The 21010-nt window shown below is 40.3% G+C and overlaps 1 protein-coding gene across 2 annotated transcripts in view; it reads left to right on the top strand.

Annotated features, from left to right (window-relative positions):
* The window catches only part of trappc9 (trafficking protein particle complex subunit 9), a 211115-nt gene that overhangs the window by 72219 nt on the left and 117886 nt on the right, over positions 1-21010 (top strand). For both annotated transcript variants that reach the window (XM_062436022.1, XM_062436021.1), the window contains one exon: positions 2106-2224. In XM_062436022.1, coding sequence (XP_062292006.1) covers positions 2106-2224 — 119 coding nt within the window. The remainder of the gene's footprint in view (positions 1-2105; positions 2225-21010) is intronic.

Here is a 21010-nt window from a genome sequence, read left to right as displayed (position 1 = left end):
TGGAGAGAAAAAGGTTTAAAAAGTCTAGTTTATTTGTGATATTGGAAATGTTGTTAATTTTTAAGGTAGCTCATTGGAGAAATGGTATAAACAATATAAAGCATAATAAATTGTTGCTCTTGGGTTTTGTGAAACTTAAGTGCTTCTGTTACAATCATAGGTATAATGAGCTCTTTTCATTATTGCTCAATCAGATTGAAATTAAACTAAACTGGGGCAACTGTAAAGTTTTAGAGCTGGTCGCCATTAATTGTAAGATTAGTGGTTTAATCTCCAGTTCCTTCTTTCCACAGGTCAAAGTGTCCTTGAGCAAAACCCTGAACCCCAAATTGCTCCCAGTGATGTCCATGTAGGAGAATTTAAGTTGCCTTTGGTGGTAAAGACTCTGCGAAATGAGAAATGTCCTCATAATTACTCATGATTTTCTCACATATGAGCTATATTAGACACAAGGGCAAAAAACAATCTGGGCTTTATTTAAAATATGAATGTATGTGACTCAGCACACTTAAGAGATTTAATAAGAGGAAACAAGTATAGTCTGTTATTTTCTCTACGTTCCTTATTACTAGAGATGACTTTTACTTATAATTTCCCCTGTTTTATGGTTTATTATTTTAGTGAGAAGCCCTCCTGTTTTCTGATCCACTTTGCTGCATTAATTTGCTGTTGCAGCTCTTTGCTGTTAGTGCAAACTCAACACTTTTTTTTCCATGTTGACATAGCCGTGCGGTTGCTTTTTAACAGAAATACTCTTCCAGTTGGTTCTATTTTATACAGTCTTGCATGTAGTTTGATCGTCTGCATGTGCCTGTCTGTCTGTGTTGAGTCAAATTTCTCGAGCTGCAGCAAAGCACAGTAATTTCGCCCCTCTGAGGGGAAATTGTGGGGCTTTGCAATCCGCTGACGTCAGAGAGCGACATGGCTGATTTGACGTCAGAGGGGTGGGCTCAGGGCATCGTTTTTTGAGTATTGTCTGAGTGGGTTGAAAGCTGCAGCCCCCGTGGTGGTGCCGAATACAGCTGCTGAGAGTGCAGCTGCTCCTGTGTCCACACGGCTTCTCTCAAGGTCAGGAATATAAAAAATCATTCATGTATTCCTCACATGCTCGTAGTAACACCATGAATCCTCAGATTTGATATTGTTTCAGAATGTGAAAAAAACTCTTCTTTGCACTGTAGAAAGCAAGGAAGTGTTTGCTATCTAGCAGGATAAACTGGCCACAGTAATTCATCTACATCAGTGAGGGCAGACAAAATATTTCAAGCAGCTCTCATTATAATGCAAAACTTCAGCATCCAAAATGACCATCAAGGTGAATCTATGCCTCTCTGAACATTCTAACCTTTATGAAGGTAATGGTTTATTGCAGGGCTAGAGTGTGGTAGTTTTGGCTGGGTGTATCTAATAAATGTCCATTTGAGAGTATGCATCCCAGCCATTGATTACTGAAAAGAAAGATCTGCTCTAAAACAAATGATTTGCTATGTGTGTTTGTAATTTTGATAGGTTCCCATTCAGTATTGCATATAGAAGGTGGGACATCATATAGAGATACTTCCCCCAAGAATCATTAAGGACTCAGTGCTTTCTACAACTAAAGTTTTTCAGTTATATTCAATGATTATTTATCAGGCGAAACTTCAAAACACGTAGACACCAATTTCTCCTTCACCAACAGTCGAAGTATGCAGTCAGCTGCCAGACACATTTTTTAAGAAATTGGTTTACTTGCTAATTGAATATACTTACATTCCTACGTTTTGATTAGAAGTCCAAGTCTGTTTCCTGGCGCTCATCAAGTAATTCTGAGCAACATGGTCATTCTGGGAAATGTAGGAATTCACTAACTGAAGAAAAAAAAGAACTGCACAAAGGAAAGCGGGTTCATTAAAATAATAATTAAAGTCATTCATCACAAAACAGCTGTTATACACCCAAGACATGTTGATATTTAACAATGTGAGCCACCCCCCCCCACCCCCCACCCCCCCCCCCCCCACCCCCCCCCCCCCCACCAACACACTCGGACGCTCCGCTAGCTGCTGTTTACTAATAGCCCCTGCTTCTTTTGCTGACTGCGTGATGCTCTGATGTCTTTTCAGATGGGATCAGCGTGACGGGCTTGCCAATCTCCAGTCCGCTGCGCCAAGTCCTCAAACCCAGGTCCGAGACCAAGCAAGTCAGCAGCGAGGCCGGGAAATCAGAGTACAGCCACATTAAGGTAAATACACAGTAGCCTCTGTGAAGATGAACTCTGTTGTTTTGCTTGCAATAAAGAAGCAAGCAGCTGTTTTTCATTGTTTTCCTTTATTTGTGTTTCCTGGCTTGTAGCATAGATTTGGGACAATGCATAATGAGCATCTCGGGTTGGGATATTTGCTCTTGCTCTCTCTTTAACTCCAGTAATGTTATATACAGTATCTGCACATCTTTGCACAAGTTGAAGTAAAACTATAGAATTAATTAACACCAAACTACAGCTTTTGATATGCGCCTATAGGGAGAAAACTGAGTTTATTTGGCCGGCGTCTCACCTTGGCAGATGCACTCTGTTCTTTGAATGAGGACTCAGAGCTCCAACATAGGCATAGAAATGAGAGGAAACTGTTTACAGGGGTTTTTGTGTGAGAGTGCAAAGGAGAGAAAAAAAGACGGTGTGACAGGAAAGGAAAAGAGGCTAGATGGAGACAGGCAGAATGAGAATGAACTAGATTGAGCTGATCAGCAGGGGAGAAGGTTTTCGTCGAGGACTCGCAGACGTCTGAGGGGAAGAAATGGGCGGGCTGACTTTAGTCTACCTGCTGAGGGTCACGCCACCTGCGAGTTCGGCGGCTGCGTTCGTCTTACCTTTTAAAAACAAGAAGATCCTTTTTTCCTGTCTTCGGTGAAGCATCAGGACAGGAAACATTGATGTCAAATGTTCAGATGTGCTTCAAGACAGAAGAAAAGTAAACTTCTCTGACATTCTTCAGTAAAGTTTGACAGGAGTTTTGACTAATAAAGAAAATACAGGAAGATGTTTCTGGTTTGTGGTCAAAGAATGCTCCATAGCTCACAAGTTTTGACAGAAAACTGTTGGTTAGAGAAGGCAAATTCTGACTTATCATGATTTACACAATGACATCAGTTAGCAACCTACATTTCTCATAGTGTATCTGTAAAAGTACACCATGTGCACTGAAAGAGGAATCACATGGACATGGAATAGCAAACAATTCTTCTGGAAGATGCACACAATCATGTTACTATATTGGCCCAAATATAAGAGTGTACCAGTGTAACCAGCTCCTACAGCAAGCCTTCCATTATGGGTTGTTTGTAGCGTCAATGTCGCTATGTTAGCAAGTGTCTTCAAGTCTGTTTACATTGAGTCTTTTAGGGTTAGTTAGTCTTCAAAGTGTTTGGTTAACTCAGTTTAACCAGCATGAGTTTCTGGAGGCCTGTGCAACCTGTTCCTCTGTCACGAAAGGGGAATAGATTGATTACAAGTGAAGTGAAGAGTCCAAAGCGTCTCCCGGTGTCTTAACTGCAGAAAGACACCACAGACTGAATCATCTCTCAAGCAGCCAAGAAGTACTGCTGTAACAAATGATAGCAAACGGAAAAAAAAGGACAGTCAGTCTGAAAAATGCTAACTGCTGGAGAAAATGATTTTGACAGCTTTGAAGAGCTTGAGAGTAGAGTGTGCGAGCGTGATAGACAAGCTGCACAAATGTGAGATTTACGCTCTCCTTTAATGGTATTATTTCACTTTTATGAGAAAACGCCTTCAAGGATGTGGACTCTCATCTTCTTGGATTAATAGTGTCTCTGGGAAAATTTCCCAACACAACTGGTGTGAGAATGTGTTCTATCTTTAAAGTGACTTCTGCCAAAGATTCTGCTGTACAAAAAACTATTAACTGTATCTGTTGATGTCACAAAAATGTTTATATTTGGATACTGAAAGAGGGCAGGGCCTACACAGGAATTTGAAGGAATTTTTCCTTTTTCTTTTTTTACTGCTATTTATAATCCTCTTATGTATATGTGTAATTTTAGCTGCCAGCAAAATAAAAAAAGCAGTAATCTAAATATAATCCACATAATATATAATCCCAATCAGTGTAAAAAAACAAACCCCAAAACATTTGTATTTGAGCCACACCTCCACCAAAAGGTTTGAACAGTGGATAAACACAGTCTGATTAAATCATTGAGCCCTATTGCATGACTTTTGTCTAACAACTAAACATGAATGTGTAGTTGGCCTGTTAAGTTACGTAATGTTAAGTGCTTTCAGCTATTTTAAAAAAGGAGGTTGTGCATGCAATGGAAGGGGATCCAGATGAAAACAAAGCTGAAGTGTCAACAGAAAACAATAAGAAGGCTTTTAACATCAATCTGGAACATTTTCTTGGCCGTTTTGCACGCCGTTTTAAGACTGTACTGTACTCTCATCAGTTCCTGTGAAGTCGTGCAAAGTGCCAGGCTGCAGTGTTGGGCCATTAGGTAAAAATAACAGTCAAGATTTATCCGACTCTCCAACAAAAGCTGGTGATGAAAAGTTAACTAGGATGAACTTAAAACAATAAATGTCTGGGGTAATATATTCGTATTGTTTTATGTCCCGTCTCTACTGACTGCAAGTCTTACTCATGCTGCACGGCATCACTGCAAGTGGAGTGAACAATTCATTTCCCTTTGGATTTATTGCGTAACCTGTTAGATATCCAGTAACTATGCAGTAAGGGGGGGGAAAAGAACCAGGCTTTGTTAAAGACAAGCTGGGCATTTTAATCGGTGGTTAGGCTTATTAGAGGCAGAGTTTGACTGGCAGCTTTGAGTTTTAGAGCAGATATAGTGTTGGAACCTCGGTTAAAGTAAAGCCAATTAAATAAAGATTCTCACCTTGCTAGAACTTGATGTCAACCTTAAAGCAGCTTGTAAAGACATGAGCTCCTCCTTTGATATTTGGAGATTTACAGTTAGACATACAGTAAGTACAGAGGTGGTTCATTTCACTGCGCGCTCAACAAAAGCTTGTGCACTGACTTGTCAGCGTACAGTAGTGAATTTATTCCCGGTTTCCAGCTGCATGACTCATCGCTGGTGCTATATTATGTTCAGCAGTTTGGCTCAGACTCTCAGCAGGCAGGTGATGCATGATGACGTACAAGAGGTGGACAGGTACAACATTGTTCAACATAAATCCAAAACAAAGTTAGTCGCACAAAAACTTGGATGATGTTTTTATTTAAGGAAAAGTTTGGACTGATAAGAGAAAGCTCGGTCTATTTTCATAAAAAAATACAGGAATCAAGCATGGAGAATATCTCATATGTCATTTCATTCTTTTTTTAACGCAAGTTTTCATTGTTGGTGTAGGTGCTAATACGAACTAGACCTTTTATCATCAGAAAATGTAATTGATTACAGTATCTATTAGTATTCCTATGAATTACATAGATATTGGACGGTTCCTCACCTCTGGATTCATGTTGAATGCCAACAATCACTGCCAATCCAGCAAGTAGTGTTCCCTTCATGTAGCGAGGTAGAAAGTAAGCGAGGTGTCAGGGTGGGAGTTGTGTGCGCACGTCCAAATTTCTTGCACATTCGTATCAAAGACTCAATCAATGTTTGTCTTTTCATTAACTGTAACCACAATCTCTCCCCAAGTATATAACACTATTCATACCTTAACCATACTTTTTTGCCGTAATCACCATGTTAACCAAGTATATCACGCTATTCATACCTCAACCATACTTTACTTGCCATAATCTCCATCTTACCCTAACCTTAACCAAGTATATAACCCTAGTCATACCTTAACCATACTTTTTTGCTTTAATCACCATCTTGACCAAGTATGTAGCCCTACTCATACCTTAACCATACTTTTTTGCCATAATCACCATCTTAACCAAGTATATCACGCTATTCATACCTCAACCATACTTTACTTGCCATAATCTCCATATTACCCTGACCTTAACCAAGTATGTTACCATACTCGTACCTTTTACTATACTTTATTTGCCATAATCACCATCTTACCCTTACCTTAACTAAGTGTACAACCCTACTCATACCTTAACCATACTTTATTTGCCGTAATCACCATCTTACCCTAACCTTAACCATGTGTAGATATATAGAAAGCATCTTGACTGGTGATAGTGTTGTTACTGGAAGGCTGCTGAACCATTAGTGCCAGCGATGCCTTCCCTCCATATTTCTTCATTACCTTACTTGTCTTTTTCTGTCTGTACCGGTAGACAAGCATCGACCCACATTTATGTGCAAAGGCAACAAGGAAAAACTTTTTCACAATACAGATGCCTTAAAAGTTGCTCAGTAACAAGCTGATCTTCCCAATTCAGTAACAGGAAGCAATGATGTGTTGCTTGAAGACATCTCTCTTCTAGAAGACATCTTGCCTTACTTTGCTTATTGCTATCTGCTTGAGGTATATCTCTGCACATATGGGTGTGATTTTTTAATAGGCACACTGATAGTGTTATGCGGACACTGATTTGTCAAGGGTGCGTGTGTGATTGAATGAGAGAATTTGTATTAGGTGTTAATAACTGTTTTTGGCCAGGAGGATGAGTGGACAGATGCACAGGAAATTGAAAACTTTCAAGCCAAACTGACTGGCAGTGAAGCAGGGTTTTCCCTGCATATCTAATCTCAGGTGGGCCCATTAAGCATTGGACATTAACCACATAAAACAAAATTGTCCATTAGTATTGTTTTTGCCCGAGTTTCCTTACTTCTGTACTATATTCTATACTTTTTTCAATACATTGTTTCCCCCCTTGCTTAATATATGTGATGTGTGAGTATATATTTGCTGCTATTATGCCATTGGTTTTCACTGGTGTGTATACTTGAGCTTGCACACTATGAGTAAGTAAAGTGCAATCGATCACCACTGATCTGTAATCAGCACAGGAGGAGTCAACATGTTAATCTCACTGACCTTTCATCGCTCAATCTTACCCCCCGTTTTTCAATCCTCCCACCAAATTACGAACTCCTGCGGACTTGAAAAATGTGTATGCTGTCAGGGTGGGACGGATCCATTGCAGGTGAAGGAGGTCTGGCCGCTCAGACGTGTTGGTTTTGCCGATTATTTACACATTTTCAATGACTCATCCCCTCAGGAAAGTGAGGGCACTTCCATAACTTGGTTTCTTTGACACCGTCAATTACTTCTCTCACCTCATCACCGCAGCTTTATGTCTCATTCCACCTGCCCGTCTTCAGTGGGAGCACATCCTCTGCTCACCTCTCGCAGCTCTTGTTACACTTTGATTGTGTCTTCAGTGAGTGCTGTGCCTTTGCAAGGTTTGTCTGCACAGGCCCACTTGTCCACTAGATCAGAGTTTTACTGGCCCCTTGTGTATTTCCACTGGCCAGGCAGCCAAAAAATGATAATTTCGGTGATTTATTATACATAATATTTACAGCAGTAAAGATCCCTTTTGATTTGGTTGTTAATCTTTAGTTATTGATGTGTGAAGTTGATATATTACACAAATATATAAAACTGGACACATATTGGAACAGTAGATGAATGATGTATAATTGTAGGTTTCTCCATATTTTGTGTAAAGCCAAATATATGGAATACAAAGGTAGAAGAGAACACAACTCATGATATTTCAGAGAGCAGCAGATGACAAATTAATTAACATTAACAACATTAATAATTAAATAAATGCTGAGAGATCTGCAGAAGTATCCTAGCAGTGAACAGAGAGAGGAAGAACGTGACGGCACTTGTTTGTGTTCACTCCGGGTTAGTTACTTTCAGTTTAAACCTGCATTAACCACAGTTCAACAAACAGAGACAAAACAGCAGCTGTTATATCTCTACAGTAGGAGAGATTTCTGCAGTAGATGTTGACAAAGCTGTCAGGAGCCACAGAGATGAAGCTATGCCTCAATAATGTCATATAAAAACACACAGTGATCGGCAGCAAGCATTTCATTGGTTTGAACCTAACTGTTGTATGTTGTCATTCATAAACCTTGAGATTAACACTTAAACAGAGAGCTGTGAGGATGATAAACAGATAGCGAGTTAGCCGGCAAACTGTACAAAACATACCATAGTCGCATACCATAGCCTAACCCTAACCCTAACCCTAACCCTAACCCTTTCCACCCAGGAGAGGAGGAAATTTTTTTCAATACCAGTGTTATACCGTATTTGGTGACCCATCAGATTCTCCAGAGGTTAGCAGCCTCCCCCACTTGTATTTCAGTGATTCAGGATTCATTTCATCACTCACATCTTGAAAATTATTTTGAAAAGGTGCGCATATCACACACTCTGATTGGCCAATTAACTTAGTGCTACATAAACCTTTAATGGCCCTGGATCATTGGGCCGTGGGTTATGTCGAACCTTTCTCTGTCATATCTGTATATCTGCAAAGCTCTGCTGAGATTGCTCCAGAGTATCTATCCATGTGACGGAAACAGCAGCAGTTGTAGAGGTTTATGGGGATTTGGACCCCCAACTCCATCTGCTGTGGATTAATGTGAGTTTACTGGAAGTAAGAGAACAGAAGAGGATACAGTATTCCCACCTTTGTGATCTGATCACTGTAATTCTGGCCGCTGCACAGTCCTGCTCGTTCACTTGGCCTTCCTGTGAACCCATCTACACGGCACAGATGTCATCAAGGCTATTTCAACTGAAGCTATGATACAGAAATATGGAGGTCCCTCAGACACGCCCACCAGTTATCTTCAAAACACCAAATGTTGAATGTTGCCAAGATGCACCTGCAGTTTTACTTTACCAGCCCATAATGTTATTGCAACATACGGACGGCTGTTAGAATAGAGATATATTTGTTACTCTGAAGGAAAAACTCTGAGAGAGAGGAGGGCCATTACTGTGCTTCCTCCAGCTAGGATCAGGGGTCTCGGAGTGCACCATTTTCTATATGACGAGCACCTCTTAACCCAGCCAAATATGAAATGAAATAGTCCCATTTCAGGTGGTCGTTTGTAAGATATTACTGCAGTAATATCTCTGACAGTGGCTTTCAAAGTGGGTTGCTGAGATGCTCAGAGGTCCTTCAGTTGGTTATAGTATACCCCTCCAATTGTGTGTTGCTATTTTTGTTTTTGGCATTTTCGATAGAGATACTTCGTAGATTGAAAATGAAGTCCCTTTGGAAAATCTCTGTTGCAGGGATTGTAGTTCCATTTCATGTTCATTTTTAATTCACATATAAAAGGTATTTGTTATATTTGGTGTCAGATAACATAACATGGCGATGCTGTGTGTTTTCTTTTGGTTTTATTTTGATTTGTTTTGCTCTATATCGCTGTATGTTTGCAAAGATATTCATTTTAAACATGGTGGAGAAAAGGAAGGAAAATTGGATCACACTTCAGAACAGCCGATGTAAGCATTTTCTTAACAATAAAGAGTGTGTCCGTGGTTGTGTGCTGCGAGGAAGAATCAGGCTTCCAGGCAAGACATGCTGTCACTGACACACACACACACACACACACACACACACACACACACACACACACACACACACACACACACACACACACACACACACACACACACACACACACACACACACATACACACACACACAGTGTCAGGGGGTGGGGGGTCTGAGTTGGGGGTTGTTGGGGTGGGCAGAGCTTCTTCAGGGCTAATCAAATCCAGTGGAGACGGAGGCAGAGTCGGCTGCCTGCCTGCCTGACTGCCAGCCAGCCTGAGTTCTATTTTTAGCAGCCCAGCCCTGCCGGTGGCAGTTCAGCTCTTTTCACAGATACAGATCCCAGCTCGTGATGCAGATATTTATAACTGCCACAGCTGTCTGCCCAAGTGTGAAACTCCAGCTGAACAACCAAAAGATTTTCTTTTTCTTGGCTCGGGATTAAAGCTGTTCCCTTTGCCTCTTTTGGATTGTTCAACACCAAGTTCAGGTTTAGTTGTATGTACCTTGGAACAATTATTAGTTTTTGAAGGCTGACCTGCTGATATGCAACCTATAGGGAAGAAAGTGGCTGCCCCCCTCTCGACCACTAGATTTTCGGATGTATTCCTATTGCTATTCATGTTAGTTTTTCTTATAGAGTTTAAGTATGTTCACTTGTATGTTTACCACCATAATCACATCATTTCACAGCTAGGAAAACTGTGATTTTCATATTTCTGTCAACATTATTCAAGCACAATCCATCCTTCTCTTCCAGGTCTCTGCTATAATACAAACATGTTTTTGATTCTTTATCTTATCTCCATCAGTAATGGGAAACCAGAGCGACAGAAAATTCAATTGATCCTCTGCATATCAGATGTCTGATATATCAGAGTTTGTCATTACATTGTTTACATTACACAACGGTGTGCATTCAGAATTGTGTGTTTTTATTCTCACAATCCGTGCTCACCTTAGAGCTCCATTACACTGTGAACACCTCATTCTTTAATTGAGCTGCTTATTATGGTGATTTGATTAGGATTGAAATAACAGGAGAGACACTGAAGGAGAGCTGTATGTACAAGAATGCCTTCTTCAAGAGAGAGATGTGAGAGACCAAAGTTTCAAGACGCCTTCTCTTTTTATAGAGTAGGATAGAAATAGATGGAAATATGTATTCCACAAATCTGAGACTTTGTTATATGTAATCTTTGGAACATTGCATGTTAAATATATCAAGTGCGGGGGAAGAAAATCAAATAAACATCAGAATTTTATGTGTCATAATTTCTAAATTGATCCACAAATTCCAAATATTCAATTCTTGTTTACGTCCCATCATCATAAAAATAGTTTCTATGTTGATGAAACATGACAAGACATCACCCTTGTGTGTCAGGCACACAATGCTTCTTTGTTGTAGTGGAGGAAACATCCAGCAGTCAAGTCAAGATTTGATACAGGTTGGCTATTGATGCCAAACCTCGTTTTGGTTGTAAACAAGTCAGTATTGTCTTACTGGTGTTTATTCAGCTTTGACTCCCTCTCTCTCTCTCTTTCTCTCTCTCTCTCTCTATATATATATATATATGTATATATGAGAGAGAGAGGGGGAGGCAGTTGGGAATAAAAGCAATCATTAAGTCAATTTATGCTTAGACTTAGTAGTGTGTTCAGACATCTAGCTTTTGACTGGTGTTTTCTTGATGGCTAGTATCTGTCCCTGGAGGCTGAACTGCTGTACTGTACACTTCACTGCAACAGAGATATTCCAGAAAGAAAGAAAGACATCAAGCTGAAAACACTTCACAGGCCTTGGTGAACAGGCTGTTGCTCCTTGATTCCCCGTCATTTACGACACCATGCCGAAGCATTCAACGGTGCGGTTACGACTTTCTACCACCTGCCAGGCAGGTGCCCGGACCTTATTTAAAGAAATAAACCTTTTTCCAAAAGTTTCAAAGTCTAACGGGGGTCATCTCAGCACAATTCTTTATTACAGAGCTGCCTCTGTGCTGTTTGAAACCTCCTCCTGTTGGGGTTTTGTGACATGCCGCTCCCTCAGTGAAAGATTTGGCCTTATTTAACATAACTGTCTCCACTGACACCACGGGGGGACAACAAATGGACTAAATATCCCATCCATCCTCTCAGGGTGACGAGCTCGGTGTAGTGCGCACCTATCTTTCAATCTGAATGTCTATTTTTAGGTTTCATCGTCCCGGTCTTAGAAAGTTTACTAGCTCAGAGCTTCTGCGATCTGCCTGGAGATATCGAATGAGAGATAATTAAGACCAATCAAAAGCCATAATCATCATCATCAGGAAGGCCTCACACACACACACACACACACACACACAAAACCAACACACAGTTGCCGGCTGTTTGCCAACAATTTTATTCCTACAACCCATTTAATCTCTGAGCTTAATTTGCTTAATTTACCTGTTCTTCTGAAACACGCCAGCGACACACAGCGCTCACTGATTGGGGTTTGAAGCTTACAGCTGCAAACCACAGCTGCGCCCCTCCTGCCTTCACTTATTCAGTTAATCTGTATATGGCTGCCTGTTGTCTTCAGGCTAGGCTGCAACAACATGAAGCACTTCCCTCCCGCCTCGGTGATAGATGACAGGAGGAAACATGAGTGAGGAGAAATAGGAAGATGGATGGGGTTTGGGGGGAGTTGGGGGAATGTGTCCCTGAGAAGCTGCTTCTGGTATGGAAACCCACAGGGGGGTTTGTGGACTTTTTTTTTTCTCCTTTATTTTTTCGCCACTAGTGCGTGAGTCACATATCAGAAGATTCTCTCTGCGGACGCTGCATCTGCTTCCATTCCTCGTCCTATCACTCTCAGACAGAGATGCAGCAAAAGTCTGCTGTTGGCTCTTTTATGCCCCAGGTAGCAGTTTGATAACTCCAAAAGTAATTATGCTTTTTCTTTCTTTCTCAAGCAGGGTTGTCATTATACTGGTCATAATAATACGTGTATAATTTACTCTTTTGTATTTTCTTTCAGCAAAACACAAATATTTAGTGATGCAATTTCCATCTGAGGCTTTTATTTTGCTTTTTAATATTTGCTTCATAATTAGCTTTTCCTATCAGTAACTCATCAAATTAAGCCTTTAAGATTTGCTAATATGACGATTGTTAATATTTGGGTAAATAGCGAAAGCCTTGATTTCCTTTGAGAGTCAGAAAACCTTCAGGCTCGCCTCACAGTTGGAGCTTGGAAGGCAGCACAACGCTTTACAGCAAATTCTCTAACCATAGTCGCTGTTAGCATCCTAGCAATGACACTATGAAACCTCCTTATTTAGCATTGAACTCTTACATTCTAGAGGCAATCTTAGACACGAGACAGAGGAGATGAAGTAAGCGTGGTATACTTTGTCCCTGATGACCTGTCGCTGCTCCCTCAGTGCTAACACTGTGATGTGGCACCGCAGGCCTCCTGTCTCTAACTGATGGCCAAATGATCTGGTCCATTAAGATCCTAACCCCGAGGATAACTGAGTTTTGTATTCGTCTTTCTAATTACCGTTCATGTAAAATGCACAATTTCTGTCTGGGCTCCCAGGCAGCTTTTTATGAGCTGCGGCGAGACAGGCCGATCGGGAGAGCAACAGTTGGTCGGCTGGTTTGCCTCGTGGCTTTGTAGAATTCATTGAGGTCTCCCTGTTCCTGTTCAAAGTGGGATTGAAATACTACTGAAACTGGCTTTTGAATAGTTGTCTATATTATGTGATTTTTAAGAATCGTGATTGGTTTTTCTTTCTAAAATGTCAAAAAACGTTGGAAAAAAATGACAAAAAATAGGAAGGTATGTTATTGTAGAGCCTATGAGGAGGGTAAAAAATGTGATAAGCCACCATACATGTATAAATCAAAGTAGCCTCTAACATCTGTAGACCAATTTTCAACCAACAAAGTTGATGCACAGGATGCACAAGTCTCCTGTAGATTTGGATTAAGAACAATTTTGAGTGCCTTTTGTCAATATACAGTGCTTTTAACATCAGTGAACTTAAAGAGCTTCAAATTTAGGAGACAGAATACATGTACGTGTAGGTTAATACTGCTATTAGCTTTGGTTGTCTCCAACCAGGTCATAAAATGTCTTAGTGGTACCATCATGTATTTTAAACTTAATATTATTATGCTAATGCACTTTTTTTTAATACACTTGAGATCAAATGTTTATTAAAAAAAAGTACATCACCAAGCACATAGAGAACTCCACTCAGGGAACAGGAATGACAAAATACAGGAGAAATACATAATAAAAGTAATAACTAGAAATAAATGATAAAAAACCCCATAATGAAGACAAAGGGTAATAATAATACATGCAAAAAGCTCATATTATTTGTTCTTGGATATGTACTGTCAGTGCCTAGAGCAGTTGTTTCTTGGGTGATGGGATATTTCACTTATACACAGCCTTACACAGTATAATAAGTCACTGTGTTCAGTGTTGAGTACACTGGCAGCACATCACATCTTTCACAACACAACTTTGAGAAATATGTGTATAGTACACATTCACATTCACATTAGTATTGATAAACATTGGAAATCTTCTACAATATACTGTAGCAGTATTTGATATTATTTTAAATCAGCATTAAATTTAAATCCATCTATCCGACAGATATGATGAATTAATTGACTTGAGCTTTAACACATTGACTTCCCATCAATTACCCACTTAGTAGATAAAGATAATACAATCAACAGATGATTTCTAATACACACAAACATCACTCCAAATGAATAAAAACAACAACACGTCAATATAAAAGCACAGATACACTAAATACTTTAGACACAGATCACGGTAGAGACATCAAACACTGGATGTTCTTTTAGATCGACGCCTTGCTGCCTTAAGTGTTTGATATGCAACCTGACTTACAGCTAATTAGCTTTCAAAATGCAATGCACTTTACCTTGTCTTCACTTTAGAGGATTTACTCTACTCCATCTTTTTACTGCTGCTGTGATGTTAGCCATGCGTTGTCACATTTAAACAAATTGACATGCTTGACAACCTGGAACTAGTAGCTCTTCAAAATGCACCAAGAGACAGTTCTGTTTTCCATTGGTGCTACTGGGTCCTTTACATCATTACTAAAGGTGATAATGAAGTTCATTCTCAGTGACAGGGTGTGTGATGATACAGTGTTAATAAAAATGGATGATGTGATTAGACCATCGCTTTTGATTTTGAATTAAAAAATGTTTTTAAAGCTTTCAGATCCACAATGGAAGTGCAAACGGCTGTGGCTGGATGCCTACTTGCCCTCAGTTAATTAGAACCATTGTCTTTCACTTTCACGCAGAATGGCGGAACACTAGCGAGCCGTGCTCAACAGATAATCACAATAACAAACCAACCGAGGAGTGATGCATGAAAGTCTTTTGAATTTGACACCACAGACAGCAACACCGCAACAACAGATCTGATATCTCACCTACAAAGTGTGCTACCAATTCCACTACTTCTGAATTGAGTGTACATGTTTTTATGTAAATGTTGAAATATGTAAGGAATTACTTTGGAACTTCTATAGTCATTAGTTACTTTGCACTTTGCCCAAACGCTAAATGTTGTCCATATAAGTGCAAAAATATCAAATAAGTTGAGTAAATGAGCCTTGGTGTTAAATTCAGTCCCATCCCCAGAAGGTCATTATAAATGTCTGTTTGTTAGCTTCGCTCTGTGTGTGTGTGTGCGCGTCAGTGTGTGTATGTATGCGTGTGTTTAGAATTGCTGGTGTACGCAAGCCTGGCGGGTGAAATTAGTAGAGAATCAAGCATTTCATCATGCTTACTGGACTTGAATCCATGTGTGAAATCCAGTGAGCCAGGCCAAGCGTGGCTCCATATGCTGCCATTCTCGATGACTGAACCAGTGTCGATCAGATCACCTTCAGCTACCACCACAGTCACCCTGAACAGGATGTTTATATACCAGCACACCTGCCTTTTCATTTGACAGGTAATTGTTGGAGATTTTTTATGTGTGTGTGTGTATCTAAGTATAGTTCACCGTGTGGGGTGGGGTGGGGTATAAAAAATGTGTTTGTGTAAACGTCTGCATCGCCATGCAATTTATCAATTTTTCAGGCTTTTGGAGCTTCTGGCTTTCAGCACTGCTTTTCCATCTTTGAAGCTGACTTCACATCTCCATGGTTGACTGGTTGTTGATATACTTATAAGAACAGAAATGGAGGCCAGGGGTGATGCGAGGCTCCTTCCTTTAGTTGCTTCAGCTGGTAAATGGTGTGACACCTGCACAGGACCACGGGGTTACATAAAAGAGCAGCCGTTTCGTGTCTGAGGCACCCGTGGGTCCTCTGTTTACCTCTGATCACACATGAACAGAGAGAAAAACCGTGCGCGTGTCGGATGCAGTTTTCATCTCAGACAGATGCCACTCTCTCTTGACAAAATTTAGTGCCGCTGTTCATCCTCTCTGCTGTCCCTTCATGACTCACAATCTGTAATCAGATTGAACCGCATGTAAGTGAATTAGTCAACACTCAGCAAAGAAATCAAATTACTCTGGATGAAATGGTTCTTTTATTGTAAGAATCCGCAGGAAGTATTTATATGCATGAAACACCTGGGTTTCCATTGTATGTGCCACAGCCCGCCTGTCAACCACCAAACTCTATTAGCGTTAGGCAAGTTTAAGTATATCTGCTAGATTAAAGGCCATGACATTCAAATTTCAATGGCGATCCTCCTTCCACCCCTCCAGCAGACAGCAGGGAGAAGATACAAATGTCTTGATCACTTTTATTTTGCCCAAAGTTGACACATACAGTAACACAACAGTATGTTACATATTTTTTCAGCTGTACACTCAGCCAACATTAAATGTGGTGTAGTAATGCAGATGTGTGTGATACTGTAGCTGATCAGGTCATTATCGGGACAATAGGGAGAACTCTTCAGGGACTGTTACGATCTGAGGGTCACTGATGGGCTAGCACTTGTACAAGCGAGCTAATCTGCCAGGATGCTTTCTGCCAGCTGATAACTATTGGCTGAGTAAGCTGTCATTACGGTGTTATCTTGTAGACCAAACTGGATGTGGTAATGATGATGCCTCTTTATGAGTTTTTCAGGGTTGATTTGGTTCGCAGTGATAAGGTATAGCTCGGATGCAGCAGGTTGAATAACAATCTCCACACATTTTTTCTCTTTGCTTTGGAAAGTTTTACAATTTTTTTTTCAAGTAGTGTTATGTGTACTTCTTCACTTCTAACCGCACAAAAGACTAGTAAGGCTTCTTGAAATTATACCTTGTGACGCCTTGAGTTGTCCTGCTGTGTTTGGTCCCTTGAGAATAGAGTGACTAGATTCGCTTCCATATTTTGTATGTTTCCCTGTTGAGTTTTTCTTTTTGTATAATTTGTATAGAAAGAGTAGAGTGGATGTCTTTTGACAACAATGTTTGAACAAGATTTAGACATTATTTCTTTCCCTCCTGAAAAAAAACCCTAAATTCAGTTTTTCAAACAAGACCAGTACCAACCAACAGTAGGTATACTCTAACCTGCCAAAAAGTCACTGTGCTCATTGATGCCCACTGTCAAAATGAATATATTACTATAAATGAATTTAAGGCTCCAGTGTTTAAGTACCACTGCAATAATTTGACACCTGTCAGACCCCGATCACAATCAGTTACAACAAACAAAGTACTGGAAATCTTCTATAATCAATGCAAACACCATGGGTTTAATACAGATTCTAAGGATTGACTCAGTACATTTTTTAATATGAGTAATGAGATGCCTTAATGTAAATGGAGTAATTGTACAAAGATATTGTGTAGTCGGTTTGTGCCCTTTGTGGGCATTTGTGATCATTAGCGTGTTGCTCGATCTTTCATTGTTAAGCGTCTGGAAATACAAAGTGTGAGGATGAGATTCATTAGGCTGTTCAGATCTCCTGACAACAGACTCCATCAAATCTACATTGTGAGTTGTAACATCATGTTTATAAAAATCTGCCACATCAGTTTTGCAAGCGATAGCGTTAACAGGGAGGGATGGTAGGAGAAGCAGCAGCCACAGTACACTGTTACTGAAGTAAACAACGCCTTTAACCTTTTGTGTCGTACTATAAAATGCAATTTGTACTTTACCAAATTCATGCAGACTGCAATTACAACCAATGCAGGCACCTACATAGAACTGATGGACACTTGAATCATTTTAAAACTGCATATTATCTCGATCAATTGAATTCTTTGAGAGGATTCAGTACCATGCATAGTTTATAGTCTATTCAGACGCTGAATAAAAGTATTCCAGTGTGATAGGTGTACATGATGAGGTTATGCTAAGGCCATGATATGAGGGATTGTTCATGACCCCATCATAGTAACCATCCAGCAAGCCACAGTTTTAAATATTTACATAAGCAGCACACAGCTGTTTCCCTGGAAACCCGGTGTTGGTGAATTGAAGAGACAGAAAAAAAAAAAAAAAGGATATGTGGGAACGGCAGTCCTGAAGGGCTTCAGTGAGGTAAAACAGGAGAGAGAAGTTTTAATTGGCTTATGATTTTTCATGGGACTGAACTGTGTGAACTGTGTGTGTCCCATGTGTCCTGAGGATGCCACCATCTCCAACACTCTTGTTGATTTGCACCGCATAAAACTCAGAAAGTGTGTAGAATAATGAATCATAACCAGCCGGTGTGACGTGCACAGGAGCACAGATGTTTGTGTGGTTATATTGGTGTGTGTGTCTGTGTGTGTGTGTGTGTGTGTTACGGCAGTGTGACAGTGTTTAGCATTCAAATTAGAGACCGTAGATGGAACACATGGCTGTCACCTTCAGCTAAAAGAAAAACACTTGTATAGTTCGTAGGTTGATGTGAATATGAAATGCTAGTAAGAATCAACATTTTTTTCTTCTGCCTCACAGACAGTCTTTTCTCGTTGTATTTTGATGCGTCTGCTGGCTGAGGAATGTATAATGAAAGTGGAACAGAACAACACAACATGAATATAAAAGGTATTGTTGGAGAGGTTTATGTGGGCGTCCTCTATCTATTAAAGTATCAGAACATGGCTGTGCAGCGCATAGTGCTCTGTTGACCTGGTCCAAACAGGTGGGCGGTAGAACATAAGGACTTGTTGAACCTCATGTTTGAATATTTTAACTTATCGCCAACACTAACATCTGGATTCAAGTAACCTGAAAACAATTAAATCACATGAAAAAGGACTGATAAAAGTCTGCTTTGCAAGAACTCAAAAAGTCCAGTCGGTCTTGATTTGTCTTTCAATTATAGCTATATATAGTCCCTACAGGGAATTTCTCATACGTAGTAGTCAAATGAAAATGTAATATTCTGTCACACATGAAACACAAATGAAGAGTCAAACTGTTTCATGTCTGAAGTAGCACAGACTCACACAGCTCACCGCAAGACTAACTGCACATTTAATCATAAGCTTCAGGGTGTTTCAGTTTAAAATCACATGTATCTACAGGTGGCAAGACCTCTTAAGTACCACTTCTAATCTAATTTCAACTGATTTGGATTTAATGCGCTGACAGCTTGTGCAAATATTTGTCCGATATTCAAATGTGATTTTAATGCCAGAAAATGTCCGAAGCTACAAGATTCAATTCTCACTATTGACATGTTTCAGCAATAATATGTAGAATAGGTGACACTAACTTTAAGATATTTTGGGATAGGATCTTTTGTCCTGCAACCAGTACATCCCAGAATACATGTTTAATGCAGCTACATTCAGCTGCTGGAGAGAATTTTTTGTAATAAGACCTTTCTTACTTATTTGACAATATTTGAAGTACCCTCCACCTCCAACAATAGCTTGAAATTGACACCCCATAACCCTTTTTGTGACAGATTCCTCATAGTTGGACAGGTTGCCCCCCCCCCCTTTAAAATGTCTCCCATTCTAATTGCCACATCAGAGGCAAAACCTAACTGTGAGGGGTGCAGAGCGTGACATTATAAACGCAGTGGGCAGAAATGTCAGGACCATCATTAAATGGACCGTCTCGGGGATGTTCCAGGTAGGGTTTTTGGCTGGTTTTGGAGCCGCTGAAGTGATTATACCGTGCTATGCAAACTTCTGTGCCTCACTGGGTCCTCTCGCTTCCTTTTCCCCTGTCAGTGACGTCAGCTATTTTGGTCTGCATGCAGCCTGGTGTGTTACCGTGCAGTTTTAGATGCTCTAACCCCCATCGGCTGTCAAATAAACACGGGCATGTTCGCAGCGGCCTCGGCCCTCATCATCCAACGATTATTGCTAAGTCATTACACCGCGGGGCGCGATAGAGAACACATTCGCTCTTATCAGCCCTCGTGCCCTCTTCTCTCTTGAATCATCAATTTGCCAACGAGCACAGCAGAAACATGTTAATGTCAAGTTGTCTCCTGACCACAAATACCATGGAAGTGCCTCTCTGAAGCGAAAAACCCAAAAGGTTGATCTTATTCGTCGATGAACTTTGTATTAAACACATACAGTGCTCATTTTGTTGAAAGCACACTGCATCGAGTCTGAACTCTTTTGGAATCCAACACAAGACTTCACTAATGAACTGGAGTACAGGGAAAAACGCTGTACTGCTGTTTCACCCATTTATCTATGGAGACAGCAGACAACTTACTCCCGCTCAATACTTGATTTGTATTTCACTTCCTTTTCCGAGGCTCAGCTAGATATAAAGCTATCTTCATGATGCCGATTAACTTTTCACCGTTTCTCCTCAAGTTAGAACCCTGGGGTGCCAAACTGATTGGCTCAGTGATTGACAGCCAGGTATATACATATGAGAGGCAGTCCCAGCAGCACTCCAAATGGACATATTGCATCCGAATGCCCTCGAGTCATTTCTCCGTTTCTGCAGAAGCCGGGGACACCAGGCGACTAAATAGCTCTCCTAGCTGACGGCTCACTTCCCTGCCACCAGGCAGATGCAACCTAAGCAGGGGTCAGGCCTCATTTTAAGGACAATTAGGCACACAGACTTCCATTTCATCACACCATCAAAGTACACTGCGACCCTCTCTCTATCAGCCATTCAACCACCTGTCCCACTTATGAAGAAAAACCTGACGAAAATAAAAACACCTGAGATCCATGGAGAGAAAATTTTAAAAAAAGTAGAATGTGAGTGGAGGGCGGAACGTGTTGTTTACCACATTTCTTTTACAATTAAGGTTGAAAAAATAAATGTTTTTTTAAAAAGAGACAGAAAAAGTGATGTTGTCAGTGCATCTCCCATAAAAAGGGGGCTTTTTGGTATTTCCAATTTGGCCGTCTGCAGGGAGATAATGATGTTTCACACACCAGCGCCTTCTACTGTGGCTTTTACCAAGACGGTTGAAACAGCGTGGCGACATTTTATTTTTCATGTCTGAAATTATTACCATTAGCTGTGTTTTTTTAATTTCCTTCCTACATAATTTTTAGAAAGGAAAGAGAGACGGAAAGCCTGGAGCATTTGTTGGTCTTTTGCATTTTCATAATTGTT

Source organism: Scomber scombrus, chromosome 16 (assembly GCF_963691925.1).
Source record: "Scomber scombrus chromosome 16, fScoSco1.1, whole genome shotgun sequence".
Lineage (NCBI taxonomy): Eukaryota > Metazoa > Chordata > Actinopteri > Scombriformes > Scombridae > Scomber > Scomber scombrus.
The sequence above is the reverse complement of the archived record's forward strand: the minus strand, read 5'-3'. Positions and strand labels throughout refer to the sequence as shown.